Source organism: Pipistrellus kuhlii, unplaced genomic scaffold (assembly GCF_014108245.1).
Source record: "Pipistrellus kuhlii isolate mPipKuh1 unplaced genomic scaffold, mPipKuh1.p scaffold_m20_p_11, whole genome shotgun sequence".
Classification (NCBI taxonomy): Eukaryota; Metazoa; Chordata; class Mammalia; order Chiroptera; family Vespertilionidae; genus Pipistrellus; species Pipistrellus kuhlii.
In genome coordinates, this window is record NW_023425416.1 from 11,766,878 (window position 1) to 11,785,582 (window position 18,705).

At 36.1% G+C, this 18,705-nt stretch overlaps 1 protein-coding gene across 35 annotated transcripts in view; it reads right to left on the reverse strand.

Moving 5' to 3' along the window:
* The window catches only part of LOC118715084 (sarcolemma associated protein), a 129,654-nt gene that overhangs the window by 16,269 nt on the left and 94,680 nt on the right, over nucleotides 1-18,705 (reverse strand). For 22 of the 35 annotated variants that reach the window (XM_036430744.2, XM_036430745.2, XM_045579013.1 and 19 more), the window contains 5 exons: nucleotides 17,630-17,689; nucleotides 11,269-11,349; nucleotides 10,924-10,983; nucleotides 2,058-2,180; nucleotides 816-890 (listed from right to left, as the gene is read on the reverse strand). In XM_036430744.2, the coding sequence (XP_036286637.1) occupies nucleotides 816-890; nucleotides 2,058-2,180; nucleotides 10,924-10,983; nucleotides 11,269-11,349; nucleotides 17,630-17,689 (399 nt within the window). Of the gene's footprint in view, nucleotides 1-815; nucleotides 891-2,057; nucleotides 2,181-10,923; nucleotides 10,984-11,268; nucleotides 11,350-11,494; nucleotides 11,518-17,576; nucleotides 17,690-18,705 lie in introns of those variants that run through there. The other 13 variants (XM_036430749.2, XM_036430750.2, XM_045579017.1 and 10 more) reach the window with 4 other exon arrangements.

An 18,705-nucleotide genomic window follows, 5' to 3' on the forward strand; every position in this document is an offset into this window, starting at 1 on the left:
CTCAAAAGAAAACCCAAAGAGTGGCTTTTCTCTGGGTATTTTAGGACAAGTATCCCAGGCCTCATACAATGGCTCCCATTTCTTCTGAAGTGAGATTTGTCTATCTAATTTCTTCTCACCCTCTCTCAAACTAAAAATTTAACTAACATTAGTTCCCTCTTTGACAATGAAGGCAAATTAATCTTGCTTAGGAATCTTACAATAGCATAGGAAAGAAAGATCTCACTTGGGGTATCTCACAATTATAGCCTCACAGTACCAGGAGCTGCAGTTCAAAGAAAACCCATGACAGGCAGAGGTCTTTCTGCTCGTTTCTGCAATGACTCAGTGATAGCCCACTAAATGGGGGCTGTGAAGAGCAGTCTTTACCACTGAAGGCAGTGTTGGGACTGTTATTCTGTTTCTTGTGGTATATAATTTTTATTGCAATGCCAAGTGTGTTATGAACATTAGCAACATAAGCTAAAGGTGCTAATGCACAGAGCAGCTCAAACTGATTTCCTATCTGAAGGCTCTCTCTATAGTAACTTACTACAACAACTCAGAAAGTGACAATCTTTCCAAATCCTCACCTTCATCCCTGTTCTTCTAACCCAAGTATCTATTGTTGGAGTATAGGGGAATCTTCCTTTAAACAGAAAGAAAGGGAAGGAGAAAGGAAGAGATGGAGGAAGGGAAGGGAAAGGAGAGGAGAGAGGAGCTCACCCAGTTATAGGCTCAGATTCTAGGGAAGAACAAAGGGAACACTGCACTGTTAAGTTTCCATCCCCTGTGAATACTAAAAACTATCTCAAATACCCTTGGAGTGTCCATACCTTGAAGAACCTGTATTTGTTTAGTGGATTCCTCAATTTGATTTCGATAGGCTTTTCTTTCTTCTTCCAAAAGAGCTAAAAATAAAACACAGTATATCTAATTTTGTGAGTTAATAAAAACATTCAGAATTGGGCAGTGGGAAATTTCTTAGAAATTCTTTCCTAAAGCTTATGGAAGGAAACAAGTTAGGCAGTAAGAATCATCAGTATTAGCAGTTAGGCAGTTTAAATATTTTAGGAGCACAAAACAGTAAGTAGTAAGTAATAAATTTATTCAATTGAGTAGTAGGGTTTCTCAGACTTTGTATCACTAAGATATGTGTTATTCTTCACATGAGAAACATTCTTAATAGCTGTTAATCAGCATTTTGAGCTTAAATAAAAAATAAAAAAAAGAACTTAAAATCCTAATGTGTACTATCAAGTACACAGAAAGTACTGACTAAATAACTGCCGTTTGGGAAATGTGGTTTTTTTTTTTACTATAATTAAATTAGCCTGGGCCCTCCACAAGATTCAAGTTCAATGCATACCAACTCTAATTTCTCCAAGAAGCAGGAAAGGAAGGGAATAGTAGCTCCCCCCCCGAGAGTCTTCCTCTGGTCGGAAGGCTGTCTTAGAGAACACGAGGACGCCACTTTCTCCTCACTCTAAAACTTTCTAATGTACTAACTGACTACAACCTGGCAGTCACTGTGAATGATACAGACGTGTAAGCTCTAGCGAACAGCCTATGACTCCATTGGCCTATGACACTACAGTTAAGTGAGCTACTAGAAAAGAAATGGTTGGGACATTTGAAGATTCTTTCTATACCTTAATCTAGCCTGATTCCTCCCATTTCCAGTGCTGAGTACAGTGGAAAGTCACAGGGAATATAAATCTCCCTTATCTTATACTGAGTAGCTAAGATTAGGTTAACTAAAACTTAGAAATTTACGTACATAGCTTTTCCCTTTTGTTGTATTCAATAAGTAATTAATTACCAAGATCTTTCACTGGCAGAGGTCTTTCATGATGTTCACATCAAAAATGTGAAAGAAGTAGAGCAACCAAACTCTCTCCACTTTATTGATGTGAAACGTAAATTCACAGTATAAGTGAACGTCCCAAGATCACATATCTCATAAAGCTGTGAGTCAGGAACAAGATACCTTGCCTCTAGACTCCAAGTTTGGGGCCGTTCAGTTATATCATGTTGCCTCCACATCCCCTAAAGAATCAAAGTAATCTTGATCTCACCTTGAAGTTCAAAGCATTTTTGTTTACTTGCTCTAGCTAGCTCCTGGGCTTCAATCAATTCCTTGCGAAGATGCTGAATTTCTTGTTTTGCCTCAATTTCTGAATGTGCACCCTGCGAGTCATCTGATAAAAATGTTTATTTTAAAAGCAAGAGTTAGTATCACAATATAATCTCTACAACCAAAGATTAGCAATCTCTTTCATGTTTAGACATGCATAACTAAACAACACAGCAAAACTAAGTTAAATAAAACTTGGAAGCATTTTAGTCATTTTACTTTGCAGAAAGAATATAAGTACAGTTAAATAAATATATTAGTAGCTCATGGCATGTTACTATAAAACATATATTAATACATACTAAAATTATAAATTTCACTCATATTAAACTTATGGAAGGCCTGAACTTCAGTAAGACAAGGATAATGCTATTCTTTACCAATTTTGAAATTCTTTGATAACAAATCAGAACAATTTCAATTTTAATTTAACTGGAAGTGAAAAAAAAAGGAACTTATTTTCAAGAAAACGTATTTTTACCATGATTTCCCCAATTGTGGGATACAAAATAAAAATGAGGCTGAAAGCTGCGCTGTACACACTTTGTCATCACTGTTTTCCCAACAATACACACATAACAAATATTTGTTGAATTATTAAATGATGTAAGAAATAACTTAAATGGTTTTATTGAAAGAAATTAGATTTACGATTGTATCTCAACTATATCCCTCCCCTAATTTCTTTCCTTTCAGTCATTCATCTTTCATTGTATTAAAACTTTCTGCTACTGCACATTTCCTGATATAAATCAGTTAGGTCATATTCTTCCAGTACATTCTATTTGACTATTACTTTGGTTTATAATAGCTCAGGTATAACCACTTTAATCCATAAAAACAAGAGCTGCCCTAGCCGGTTTGGCTCAGTGAATAGAGTGTTGGCCCGTGGACTGAAGGGTCCCAGGTTCCATTCCAGTCAAGGACACATACCTGGGCTGCAGGCTCAATCCCCAGCCCTGGCTGGGGCACATGTGAGAGGCAACCAATTGATGTCTCTCTCTTACACTGATATTTTTCTCTGTCTCTTTCCCTCCCTTTCACTCTCTTTAAAATAAGGTAAGGATTAACAAAGAGAGAGGGGAGAGGGGCCAGGGGAGAAGGGAGAAGGTAGAGCAAGCACAACGGAGGCCCTGGCTGGTGTAGCTCAGTTGGTTGGGTATCGCCCATGCACAAAAAGGTTTCAGGTTTGATTCTGGTCAGGGCACATGCCCAGTTTTTGGGCTTAATCTCTGGTAGGGGGCATGCAAGAGGTAGCCAATTGATGTTTCCCTTTCACACTGATGTTTCTCTTTCTCCCTCCTACCCATTCTTCCTTCCCACTTCCTTCCTCTCTCTAAAAATAAAAAATAAATTTTTAAACAGCTGAGAATATAATTTCTGTTACATACACATATTTTCATACTCATTGATTACATGGGGAAAGGGGAAGAGAAGAGGAAACTCTTCCTTATAGTAGAAAGCCAGCCAGTAAATGTAAAAGGAATGACAGAATTATAAAATCACTAATAATAACAGTTGATTCAGGCAAGAATCATCAGTAGATGCTAAAATTAAGTAGATAATAGTAGTAACAGGATGTTTACATACCAGTGATAGAACAATTTAGTATCAGATAACTCTTGATAACTATTATTATTGTTATATCCCTACCAAAAATACATAGCTTGAATCTAATCATGAGGAAACATAAAGGTACAGACAAACTAAGGGACATTTTATAAAATACTGCTCGTCCAAATGTCAATGTCATGAAATACAAAGAAAAACTGGAGCCAGGGACCTGAAACCTTACCCCTGCTGAGGGAGTCTCCTGCTCCCATGGCTGCTTAACTTCCCATGCCCAGCTCAAATTGGGACCGGGTAAGAGACAGAGACTTGGCTGACAGCAGCTGCCCTCACACTACAACATGACTTGTTTGAGTTGTCTTGTAAACATGGTGTGGGGAAGTAGGTTTTTGATATCTAAATCCAGCCTACCACCAGGAATGCTCAGGGCCTACTCAAGAAGGCAAATAATCCTTTCCCTTAATATTTACACGGTAAAATAAGATTGTTTTAGAGTAATAAATTTGACAGTAAAATAGCAGACAAGTTTTCAGGCTAATTTAAATTAGCTAATTGAAATAAGCGAATATTCTAGAAAAACTAATTACACTGGACAAAAAGCTGTTCCTAAAATGTTAACTAAAATTTTTATTGGTAGTTCATCTCAAGATAAAATCTCACAACAGGAAATGAACCTAAAGCAGTCATATCACAGTGTAAAAATTTAAAATTTAAAAGCTATCAAGACTACATTATAAAAATTTCAAAAGCCTCCTAATATTTAAATCAAAAAGGGGGAAAGTAGAAGAATATCATGTAAGGAAAAATATCCCAAAAGCAAATTACATCTAGAAAATTTTTACTTTAGAAAATTAATTGTAATGCTATCAGCAAGACACCCATGAAAAACACATGGTGTCAAAACAAGCCAGAGGAAAATCATTTGGATAAAAAATGAAAAAGGATCCCAAGTTAAATTTATAGAAAATATTCCTTTATTAACTTTTGGTCAAGAATATGTTTGCATATTTTCAGAAAACAACTCTGAGACCATGTGGATTCTGGCAACAGAGAGGAATTGACAGGACTACTCCAACCATGAAGTCAGAAGAGCAGTCCAGAGATGGAAGACTCTGACGACGCCTTGCCATACTAACAGTCAGCAGCTGTGCATCACTGCAGGTTGCCCAGGAGGTTTGGAACTGCATTACCACCATTTGTCCACCATCCAGAACTGAAATATTATTGCTGACATGTACACATAAGGAACTGTTTGACAATGAAATTGGGTCTCAAAAGAACTGTTGGCCCAGAAAGAAACTCACTACAGTCTGATTCATATGCCTTTCAGCATAATGATTATTGCTTGTCTCATTTTTGATTCTTAAGTATATTTCCAGTAGAACATGATCTCACTCATCTGGGGGAAATGGTGAACAACACAGACTGATGAACAAGAACAGACCCAGAGATAATGAGCCATGGGTCAGACTATTGGACCTCAAAGGGAGGGTGGGGATAAAAGGGAGAGATCAACCAAAGGGCTTGTGTGCATACATATGAGCCTAACCAGTGGTCAAGGACAATAGGGGGGTAGGGGTATAAATGGAGGTGGGGGTAGGGGATTGGAATGGGGGGTTGAGGACAAATATGTGATACCTTAATCAATGAAGAAATTTAAAAAAAAACAAAAAAAAACTGGAGCTATTCCAGATTAAAGGAGACCAAAGAGAAATAAAAACAGAATGTAACCCATAACTCAGGATTTTCTTTTCTCATAAAGTTCATTATTGAGACAACTGATAAAATGTGAGTAAGGCTTGTGGATTTGATAACAGTAATATATATTAATGCTAACTTCCTAATTTGGGGAATTGTATAAGAGTTATGTAAAAAAAAAAACCAAAAAATTCACAAGGAAATATTTAAGAGAAAAGGCTATGATGTTTGCAATATACTCTCAACAGTTCAAGGATATAGAGAGAGGGAGAGGGAGAAGGAGATAGGTAAATGGAATTTGGTAAAATGTTAACAGCATTCAGTGTGAAATGTTGTTTTCATAATTAAAAACATCTCTTGAAATTACCAACCCTAATAATACAATTTTAGAATAAGCCCTAAACATTTCTTCCTAAATTCTTGTCCTTACCCTATCTAGCTTGCCCTTCTTCATCTATTCTAGATTATAAAACTAGAACAATTCTTTTATTTAGATTAAGAAACTATATTGTCTCCTTGTGTATCAAGTCCAGTTATCTTTTTTTTTTAAATATATTTTATTGATTTTGTACAGAGAGGAAGGGAGAGAGATAGAGAGTTAGAAACATCGATGAGAGAGTCATCCATCAGCTGCCTCTTGCACACTCCCTACTGGGGATATGCCCACAACCAAGGTACATGCCCTTGATCAGAATCGAACCCGGGACCCTTCAGTCCCCAAGCCGATGCTCTATCCATTGAGCCAAACCGGTCTCGGCAAGTCCAGTTATCTTTATCAGACTTTAAAGTTCTCCAAAATCCAGTCATTACTTTCCTTTACTCACTAATATACTCAGTTCCTAATAGTGTCCTCAGGAACTCCAGCTCATGACTGCTTCCTCACTTATCTTTGCTCATGCCATTTTCCTGTATTCCTCCAAACATGCCCATCATTTAAAACCCAGGCCCTAGCCTAACCATGGCTCAGTGGTTGAGCATTGACCTATGAATCAGGAGGTCATGGTTTGATTCCCAGTCAGGGCATGTGCCCGGGTTGTGGGTTTGATCCCTAGTGTGAGACGTGTAGGAGGCAGCGAATCAGTGATTCTCTCTCATCATTGATGTTTTTCTTCTCTCTCTCCCTCTCCCTTCCTCTCTGAAATCAATTAAAATATATTTAAAAATAAAAAAATAAAGCCCAGGTTCCAGCCTCCACATCTAACCCCAGCACTGCATTGAACTCCCAGCATACTGTGGTTTCTTGCTTGATTTCTAGAACTAAACAGTAAAACCACATGCAAACCAGGAAACCTCTTCAAGTTCCCTAATTGTTTAATAGCATTTAGTTTCATTTCTAAAAGAGCATGAATCCATATAGATATATAGGATTTTTTAAAAGACACTGAAGATGAAGTAACCTAGTCCTTTCATTTGCAGAATAGGAAAAAAGGTCAGAGTTCTGAAATAGCTTACATATTTGGGAAGTGGGGGAGACAGGACTAGAATTCTCATTCTAGCTCAATTGTCTCCTATAAATCATGGTACCTTCTTAGTTATAGCACAGCTATTAAGCAGCATGCTTTTCTAACAACCAATCCTCATTTTTTTCTCAGAAATAACAGGATTCCTATTATTGTTTTCTTTTTAGTAATAAATGTTAAGTGCATGTTTCACATTTCTCCTCCATACTATATCCCATCTAATACAATGCTATATATACAGTAGACACTTAACTATCTGATTAATAAACAAGGCAATACAAGATTTGCATCTAAAATGTGTAGACTTTAGCCGAGGCCGGTTTGGCTCAATGGATCGAGCGTCAGCTTGGGGACTGAAGGGTCCCGGGTTTGATTCCGGTCAAGGGCATGTACCTTGGTTGCGGGCATGACCCTGGTGGGGGGTGTTCAAGAGGCAGCTGATCGATGACTCTCTCATCGATGTTTCTAACTCTCTGTCTCTCTCCCTTCCTCTCTGTACAAAATCAATAAAATATATTTTTTAAAAATAATAAAATAAAATAAAATATGTAGACTTTAAATAATAAATCAATGCGACAACTAAAGAACTGTATTATTTTGAGCAAGGGGATGCTTTTATAAATGAAGAATTATTATGTAATCCATCCTGAAGGTCTATTAAAGCAGACATTTCTTGTTTGCAGCAGAACAATTCACTTGATCAGTGATGTTGTGAAACAAAACTAATACTTATTTTTCAAATTAAAAATAACGGAACAGATTTTATGTTAAGTAATTATGTTTTAGGAGACAAATTTAATTTAGGCAATAATATATATATATAAGCCTAAGTGACTGGCCGACTGGATGACTGTCCGATAGCTATGATGCATACTGACCACCAGGGAGCAGACACTCAGTGCAGGAGCAGAAACCACAGGCATGGAAACATGGAACAAACTGATGAATCTCAGCAGGAAGGAGGAAGAGGGGAGGGCAGGAAGAGATTAACCAAAGATCTTATATGCATAGTAGAGGCCCAGTGCATGTGCACCAGTGGGATCCCCTGGCCTGGCCTGGGGGATCAGGCTGAAACCAGCTCTCCCACATCCCCTGAGGGGTCCCAGATTGTGAGAGGGCGCAGGCCAGGCTGAGGGACCCCACCAGTGCACAAATCAGTGCACTGGTCCTCTAGTGAGCTTATAACATAAGGATTAAGCGAATTAGTTCTCTGTACCACATAGTGAAAATGACCAGCATTTTAATTAGAGCAAATAGGACGCTTGTATCAAATAATGTAAATATATAAATTCTACTAGTTTGATCATAGAAGTAGAGATATTGATCCCAAATCTTTACAAATTAAGTTTAATATATACACAAATGACTATATTCAAACTAATTAAGTAGTCAATGTGTTGATCCTCTTTTCAGAAAACCAAGTGACAATTTAGAAAAAAAAAATTTTTTTTTGGCCAGACAAATGAACAAATCTTTTTTCTAAGGTTGATCAAAGGCTCATTGCATTTCATAGGGTTCTGTGGGAAAACACATTATTAGTTTATTATGGCTTGGGTCTACTCTCGTGATACCTTACTTTTGTCACATACTTTTTATATCAATGTACTTCACAATTTTGGAAAAAGTCTTGTGATAAGTATGAGTTCAAAATGTTTAGATGAAGATAAATGGAAGCCTTACTGAGCCAAATCCACTTTATTTAGCTGTGCAAGTCAGATGGAAATAAATGTTTTTAGAAACTATGATGGCATGGAAAGAATAACAGAATCTCTTTCCCTTTAACAGAAATGGTTTATATTTAGAATTACCTGGTGTACAGTTTAGGCCAAGGGCTAGCTTTTCTCAGACTAAGTAAGAGTAAATCCTATAATATGTCCATACCACATAAAACCCACTAAATGAACCAGACTTGGCACTTGCAATAGCTATATGATGTCCTAATTAAACTTCTTCAGACTGGAGAGTTAACTTGAACCTGCCCTTTGCTCTAAACACGGATGAGATGCTATGAATCACTTGGTAAAGGGCCAAATCAAAGCACTTTCCCCCCAAGTTCTATTTTGCATATTTGCTAAAGGCTAATGTAGCAGCATCTGTTAACTCGTCAATGGATAGAAGTGATCTGGCTGAGGCAGTTGGCCAGGTGGGTGTATCCTTTTTTGATTAACAGCACTCCTCCCTTTGCAAGGTCTGGTAGTTGCAGGCTTAGTTGAGGAGAACAACGGTTACAATGGAGAAAGACCATTTTTCTGTCGTGGGTGTGTGCAGCCATATGAGAGAGTCCTACGCAGCAACCTCTTATTGTTGATTCTCACCCCTTTGCCATTCCTCTGACCAGCTAGGTTCCCTCTCGTTCGTTCTCTATTATTTTCCCTTGCTACTAAGAATTCCCAAAACATGGTTAGATATACTCTCCAAAGTTTTCACCATGCTTAATTAAACCCTGTCAACACTATCTTCCATGAGATCATAGCCTTTGCATGTGTCTTATCTCTGTATTTCTTAGGTCAATAAATGTCTCAGAAATAAATGACAATGACTCTCTCTAGTCCTAGTTTCTGTCTTGCACTTTTAAAGCATTTCTAATTTCGAGGGTAACAATATGAAACAAGGACACCTTTAAATGTGAAAGGGAGCACTTGTAATAATTATGCTTGGACAACAGGCACACCAGAACCTATGGTCACTTTCCTATTCAGCACGTGCCAAGCTAGAACCATCGCTTTCCCACTAGGATACCTCTTCTTCCAGAAATTATATCTGACTTTCATTTTCTCTCATATTCTGCTTCTCAGGCCTATGGATTTCCGATAATTACCAAAGAAAGAACAACAGAGCCCAATTTTGTTCTTTTGTTAAAATTTCCACAGCAGTCATCCTAATTTAGACTGTCAATAATTACCTAAGCCTCTGTACCTCCAGCTTCTATCTATTCCAATTCATCCAATAAGTCTCCCAAAAATGCAGGTCTGAGCAAATTTCTGTGCTCAGAAGCCACCGAGTTTTGCCAAAATAATCACCCCAACTTAAGAACACTCAAATGATTATGTGAAAAAACTTTAATTATACTGTACTTGTCAAACCCATATTATAAAGATTGTAGTCTTTAATATTTTCTTTGAAAATATATCTCTCTCTTCTTAAAATCCTAACCACTTAAAATATATATCTATATAAATATATTCTCCAAAAGTCAAGAACTAAAAACAAAAATAACTAATATTATCACACTGAAAATAATAATTCCTTAATATCAAGTATCCATTTAATATTAAAAACTTCCCCATTGTCTCAAATTTCTTTTGCAGTTGGATTGTTTGAATGATGATCCAAACAAGGTTCACACATCAAATTTAGTTGACACATCTCTTAAATCTCGCAATTTACTTGAAGAAACTAGATCACTGTCCTACAGAATTTTCCACATTCTGATCTTGTTGTTGTACGCGCACCACATTATTTAGAACATGCCTCTAACCTTTAACGTCCTGCAAGTTGACCAGATTCAGGTTCAGCTTTTTACATTATTAAACACGTCATATATGACAGATACACTTTCAGGGTCATCTCAAATGATACTTATTACATGAAGCTCAAACTGCCTTCCCCTCCCCATCTTCCAAAAAAAAAAAAAAAAAAGAAACATAAAAAATCAGAAAATTCTTTCTCCAATTTGACTCCTAATGGCAACATCAACAAAGAGCAAACAGGTGGATTTTCCCAAAGAAGTTAATATTTTCACCTTTTCCTAAATTATGTTAAAAATGGCAATGAATTTCTATCCGAGGAACCAAGGTAAACACAAAAAGAACTGTTGCATTTCATATTTTATCACTTCCTGCTTTGCCCTTCATAACCTAGACTGATACACATTATTTTACAATTTAAATACTTTTGTTTGAAGCATTGACACCAACACCAACATCTTAAATTTTAGTTCCTGCTACTTTACAGAACCTATCTTACTTAATCTTTTAACTAAAACTGAAAACCTCACATTATACATGGAATTAATTTGTGGCAAAGGGTAAATAAATCTGATGCCCTGGTTTAAAATGTCATAAAAACATGTTAAAGTACCTTTCAATAGGGACACTTTGGCAAGCGGTTCATTTAGGTCTTGCTCATCCATTTGAGCGTCTACAGAGGGAAAAAAGATAATTATAAACGGTAGTCAACTCTATCAACAAGCTGTTACTATCAAAATAAATACCACTGTATTTGAATAGTTGAAATTTATATAGCTATTTTTATTTGGATAGCTCTATCAATATATTCAGGATTCAAGAAAATGACTTGGTAAATGAAAGCACTGCTTTTCCCTGAAACACAAACTTTGAAATCTCTACCCACATTAACCTGCATATCTAAACTGCTTGGTAATAATAATATCTGCAAATTAGTAAACGTTAGGTTAAAACTCACCTGTAGCGTCGTCACTACTTTTTTCCTTGCTTGGACTCAGAGTATCTGATAAGTCAGATTCCTTTGCTCTTGCTTGATTTTCTACCAAAAAAAGGGGAAAAAAGCAGAATCTTATTATAAGTAAATAGCTTCTATCAATAAAACTACTGCAGGCTATACGTGCTCTAAATCTACTGTTAAACAAACGTTTTACTTTTAAAATTAACTCAGGTCACTAATCTCTTACTTCTTCACCACTCTAGTCCAAAATGGAATGCTGGTTAAAACACGTAGCTCATATTAAATTATAATGTGGAGCATGTCTGCTGTGCAGAGGGCTGGGGCTTTTGTTCAAGGCTGTCCACTGGCCAACTGGAAACAAAAATGAAGCAAGCTTTGCTAAAGTATTTAGAAAACTGCAACAAATATAACAAAATTCTCAAGAAAATGTGGACATTTTATGATGATGAAAAAAATGGCTCTATTACATAAAAAACACTAGTTTGCCTTAATAATATTACATAACAAAAGTAAAATCATTATTTGTTATAAAGGTAACACTTAAGACAGTAAAATTAACAAACTTTTATTTATTTAAATTTTTTGAAAAACATCTTTATTTATTTTGTTAATCTTCAACCGAGGGTATTTTTTCCATTGATTTTTTTTTTTTTTTTTTTTTAAGAGAGAATGGAAAGAAGGGAGGGAGGGGAAAAGAGAGAGAGAAACATCAATGCGAGAGAGACACATCAATTGGTTGCTTCCCATACACATCCTGATTGGAGCTGGGGTTTGAACCTGCACCCAGGTACATGCCCTTGACCAGGAACTGAACCTGTGACCCTTAAATGCTTGGGCTTATGCTCTAACCATTGAACACCAATGGCCAAGGCAATAGCCTTTTATATCTAAAGAAAACATAACTGTATCTGAACCACATTGAGGAAAAAAACTTTTAAAAAAGTTTTATATTTGCAAGTAGTGTGCTGCCTGATCCAATGAATATATTCTAGGTATAGTTTTCAATGACGTGCTCTCAAAAATCCTAACTGTAACTCCAACAATTAATTAAAGGTGGCCGGGAATTAATTAGGCCCTAGGTTCTCAAATACACATCTGTGTATACTATGATATGCATTATGATACTATTTACAGAGATGGTTGTTTCTCTAATCATAATTTTTTAGCATCTCCCTATTTCCACAAGGTCACAGCCAATTAGCCACAACCTTGACCCTGCATTAATTCCCATATGAGCTCTTTTTCAATTAGGCCAGCCTCTTAGAAAGTCAATGCATGTCAGCTCATTATGACCTGCAATTCTTTGCTTAAGTTGAATTCCCCTAAACTCAATGACCATTCTCTCTACTTAACCTATTCATTTTGTAAGATTCAACACCTCTAAGGAAGTCTTCATATCTATCTCCAGCATGCCACTCCATTTTCTTTTAATTAAAAAAAATATATTTTATTGACTTTTTACAGAGAAGAAGGGAGAGGGATAGAGAGTTAGAAACATTCAATGAGAGAGAAATATCAATCAGCTGCCTCCTGCACACCTCCTACCAGGGATGTGCCCGCAACCAAGGTACATGCTCTTGACTGGAATCGAACCTGGAACCTTTCAGTCCGCAGGCCAACTCTCTATCCACTGAGCCAAACCAGTTAGAATGCATGCTGATTCTTTTTGTTGCATCTTCTTTATTGTATCACTAGAGGCCTGATGCATGAAATTCACGAGGGTAGGTGTCCCTCTCACAATGGGGACTAGTGGCTCCTAACTGCTCGCCTGCCTGCCTGCCTGAATGTCCCTAACCACTTCTGCATGCCAGCCTGATTGCCCCCTAACCACTCCCCTACTGGCCTGATTGATGCCTAATTGCTCCTTTTCTAACCTCACATAGTCATAAATTACTTTGAAAAATTATAGTGAATATACACTGTCTTATAGTCAACTAAATGAAGACATTTTCCATTTTGGAAACAATCAGAAATCTATCTAAAATCATTACTGTCAAAATTAAATATAATGTTAAAATATAACTTGTAATGGCTATTCCATTTAAGAACACCCCTAGAATTTGTGGCTTACCATGTAAAAGGATGATGGATTACAAAAAGCCTTTGCTTCTTTTCTCACTGTCTTTTCTAGTCAAAGGTTGACTACTGAGAGACGGAACTTAGATTAGAAGTGAAATCACTGGCCATGAAGGCCCATGGGCATCCAATCTGTTCTGGTGCATTCATAACGTGCTATAATCAGATATTCCCAAATGTCCTAGTTTTGATCACAAAGTTACAGTCTCAAATAAGGCAGCTAGTACATCTAATCTACATAGATACAAAATGAACCACTCTGGGGGAACAGAAAGGAAAACAGAAAAATGACTTTCTTCTGATTTTTTATATTCTTGGCAATTTTATGATCAAGATATCGAGGTAAAACCAAGAGGGATATATTTTCAAAAGCATTCTTCTGGTTTAGAAAGAACATTTGTTTTGTATTCAGAAAGGTAAAATTGCCTTAAAAGTTGGTCCAACCCTTTCATTAAGGCTTACTAGAAAATAAGTTCTATGAAGGTAGGGATCTTTTCAGTTTTGTTGTTATACCCTCCCCCCCCCCCCACCCACATTGCATAGAACAGTGCACAGTTCATAGTTGCTTTAAAAAAAAAAAGGATGATTGAAGGTACAAATCTACTGTAAATAAAAAAGAAAAGTTTTACCAAGTCAACTCATGGTCCACCATATTTATGTCCTGATATTATAGTTACTAGAGATCTGATACACGAAATTCGTGCACCGGTAGGGTCTCTAGACCTGGCTAGTGATCAGGGCTGATCAGGGCCTTCCTTTGTTCCACACTTCCCCCTGGTGGTTAGCGCATATTATAGCAAGTGGTCGAACTCCCGGTTGGTTGAACTCCCAAGGGGACAATTTGCATATTAGCCTTTTATTATATAGAATTATATAGAGGCAAACCAAATCTATTTAAGAATGAAGCATAAGACACAACAAATGATTGGTAAAGTATCTACCCCTATTCTTCAGCTATGAAACAGCATCCAACTTTCTAGTATTAAAAGACCTTAGTAACCAATGTCACCCCAATCAATTAAAAAAAATTTTAAATGTAATTACTGGTTCATTTCTCTGCGGTATTTAATCATTAAGATACATACCAATAGTATACAGAAGGAAATAAAAATATAACTACCAACATCAATACTAAAACTACTCCCAAAATGGGAAATCCAAAACAAGGTGACTATTTTCACTGTATCTTTGAGTAGGACATACAATGGATGGGCAAAACAAACATATGGGCCACACACCACTTGGTATACCATTAGAACCAGGAAATAGAGCAAGGTTAAGGATCAGGGTAAGAAGGAAAAGGGGAGATGACAGGCTGGTGTGGCTCAGTTGTTGAGTGTCAACTCATGAACCAGGAAGTCAGGGTTTAATTCTCAGTCAGGACACATGCCCGGGTTGCAGGCTCAAAACCCAGTAGGGAGTGTGCAAGAGTCAGCCAATCAGTGATTCTCTCTCATTATTGATGTTTCTATTCCTCTCTCCATCTCCCTTCTTCTCTCTGAATTCAACAAAAACATATTTAAAAAAAAAAAAAAAAAAGGAAAAGGAGAACTAACATTTGTGTGAATACCAGTATGGTGCTTCCTGCTTTATTTATTTATTTATAAATATATTTTATTGATTTTTTTTACAGAGCGGGAGAGGGATAGAGAGTTAGAAACATCGATTAGCTGTCTCCTGCACACTCCCCACTGGGAATATGCCCGCAACCAAGGTACATTCCCTTGATCGGAATCAAACCTGGACCCTTCAGCCCACAGGCCGACGCTCTATCCACTAAGCCAAACCGGTCAGGGCTGCTCCCTGCTTTATAAGCAATGGTTCATTAAGTTCCCACAAAACCCTGCAAATTAAATATTACCAATCTAATCCCTGTTTACAAATAAGGAAACCGAGGTTTAAAGAACTAAAGTAAGTATCTGATGGCATATGGCTAGTGGTAGAACTTGACGTTCAATCCAGCTGTCTACTACTTTCTTCCTACTTTCACCCCTAAAGCAACTGTAAATACACATTAACTGCAAGTTGAGTAAGGGCTTAAATAAAAAGCATATACAGTCAATGATTACATTTTGCATTAGGTAAAATATATGAAGACAATATTAAGACTGTACAGCTGATAACTGGCAATTTCTAGCAATCAATACTTTCAATGCAGAAAAGAAAATTCCCCTAAAAAGTTTATCAATAAAACAAAAATAACACAATTTGGCCAGATCCAAAAGAAAATACTTTATAGCCAGATATAAAATATTTAAAATGTAACTTATTTCAGCCATCAAGTTTGTTACAAGTATTACCTCTGCATGTTTATTGTGAGAAGTACTAGTAAAATGCTGACTGGTGATAAAAAATCTCTGGGTATATAAAACTTGTATCTGTATTATTATTTTTAAAGGGTGTATTCTATTCTCTTGCATGGATTATTTGCTATAATTTATTAATGGACACCTATATTTTTCTCTTTTTGGTTTTTAAAACAGGCCCTGGCTGGGTAACTAAGTTGTTAAAATGTTGTCTCAATATGCCGAGGTTGTGGAATTGATCCCTGGTTAGGGCACATACAAGAATTACCCAATGAATGCATAGATAAGTGGAACAATAAATTGATCTCTCTCTCCCTCTCAAAACAAAAACCAATTAAATAAAAAAACAAGCACAACAAAACCAAAAAAGTAACACTAAAACAAATACCCTTGCACATTTGTTTAATCGTTTCCTTAAGATAAAAAGGCCAACCCTAAGTGGCTCAGTGGATAGAGCGTGAGCCTGCGGACAGAAAGGTCCCAGGTTCGATTCCAGTCAAGGTCATTGGTTGTGGGCACATCCCCAGTAAGGAGATGTGCAGAAGGCATCTGATCGATTTCTGTCTCATAGATGTTTCTAACTCTTTATCCCTCTCCCTTCCTCTCTGTAAAAAAAAAAAAAAAAAAAAAAAAAAAATGTATGTATGTATATATATATATATTTTTTTTTTTAAAAGGCTAGAAGTAAAACTGCTAGATCAAAAAGCATCCTCTTTAAAACGTTCAATAGATATTTTATAGCCAAATTTCAAAAGGAAATCAGTAAGACTGCACAAACCTCTTTCAAAAACAACATCTTTTAATTTTGAGAAAATATAGTTTAATTAGGAATGCATTAAAAAGAAGCATCAAGATACTTTTCTTTAATTAAAGAAGCATTCATTTTTCCACCAAAGGCTTTACTTCCACTTAGAGTGTTGCTTATTCAACCAACTAATCTGAATAGATATTTAGGTGATGAAGTACAAGCTATTTTAAAGTCTGTTCTCATCTCACTTTAATAAGATGAAATAAATTGCCATACATACTAAAAATAGTTCACGTTCTGAAACTCAATGCCTGCTTGCCAGAACAATATTAGTGGAGCATACTCTATGCATTCTTTCCCCAAATATGGCATTTGCCATGCACAAAATTCAGAATGGAAGCCACCAGATATTTGAAATAACACTATCCTTTAAAATATTTTTGGAATATTTTTAAAAGCCAAATAAATCCAATTATTTTCATTAAATAGAATATACTGAAATTGAGTATTCCAAACTTTTATCACTCATTGTTTTAACTGACCAAAATAATTGGGAATGTGGCTTTAGATTTTAAACTGGTATGTTCTGAAAGAAGTCCTAGAATAATCAGAAGCATATCCCATAAAATTTGCCTGATTTCCCTATGCACAAAAGTGACTTGACACTATGAGGCTTTAAAACTCACTTTTCTTCTCTAAGTCTGACAATTGTATCAGAAAACAATTAACAGAATAAAATACTTCAGGCAAGTATAGGACTATTCATGATAAAATATAAGAAGATCCTATGTATTTACTTTTGTTTAAATCAAATTGAGATTCAACAATGAAGAAAATATTATCATAATAAATGTTAAAGGTATAATATCCCCCCAAAATGAACTGCAAACATTTTTTACCTGTTGTTTCAAATAAGATTTACATTGTATTTGAGATCAAAGCTGAAGTGACAGAGATAGCAGCAAATCTTAATACCTAACGAAACCTATTCTAAGCACTTATAAACAAACACATATATACCCTTTTAAAAAGAAACTTTCCAGTGAAGTTATTCTTCTTAAGACAGAATTCCAACTATTTTATATTATTATATGACACTATTACAGGACTGCCACTTTTTGAGCTATAAGAAATAAACTGATTTTAAAAATACAATGACCTTGAAAATATACACTAACCTTCATTATCCAAGAGTCGGGAAACCCACAGAAAAATCCCACAGAACACAAACCTTTTGAAAGCTTTGTTTCTTCTACCACTTTGGTTAGATGCCCCTCGACGATCAGCTTCTCTGCCAAAGAAAATAAACGTTACTACCCAAGCCCAAACCGAATAGCATTTCCCTGAGCAGGGCAGTCTGTGCAACACATTCCATGACCAAATTTAAAGATGATAACATTACTCCCATGACTAGGCTTGAACAAGAACTAGACCCTGAATGGGGAACTCAGAGAAATCAAACTCTAATAGAACAATCAGATTAATGCAGAAATCTGGAGGTAGGGGAACAATTTACCTTTTATTTTCATTTTAAAGCCTAGCAATTTAAAAAAAAAGTACTCAGATCAAACAAAGCAATCCTATTTAAATCAAGGATATTAAATTGAAATAAAGGAATTCTGAGAAGGCATGTTATTTAAATAAAGAAATAATATAAATTATGTTATACCAATAATTTACTTTTCCTTATTGATACTATTTAGCAGAGATGCCTATATAACATTTATTTTTAATCAAACGAATCAATTTAGAAAAGTTAAGTATTTAAAAAATAAATATTTAAAAACTTTTATAGGGGATTATCTGTAAATGTATTATGTAGCTTCTTTATAATTTATTTAAAGTCAGATTTTCATATTCTGCATTTCACTGAGGAGGAGGATATAGCTATCCTTTATATTCCTACTTAACCCTGTATGTCAGTTGGTCTCCTTCAATTTACACTTTTGCCATATGTGACACAATTTCTCTATTCTTTCACTCTTCAGCCTATTACAACTTGGTCTACACCCACAACTCAATAATCAAAACTTCTCCAAGATCACTATAACCGCCTATCTGTCCAAACCCATGGCTCCTTTTCAATTTTCTCCTCCCATTTAGGCTCTTTACAGTATGTGGCACGCTTTGCCCCAGCCTCCTTTAATAAAAGCCAAAGTAAGTCCTGCCAGTGTGGCTCAGTTGGTTGAGCATTGTCCCACGCATCGAAAGGACTCAAGTTCGATTCCTGGCCAAGAGTATGTGCCTAAACTGGAGGCTCCTTCCCCGTCCTGGTAGGAGTGCATGTGGGAGGCAACCAACCAATAT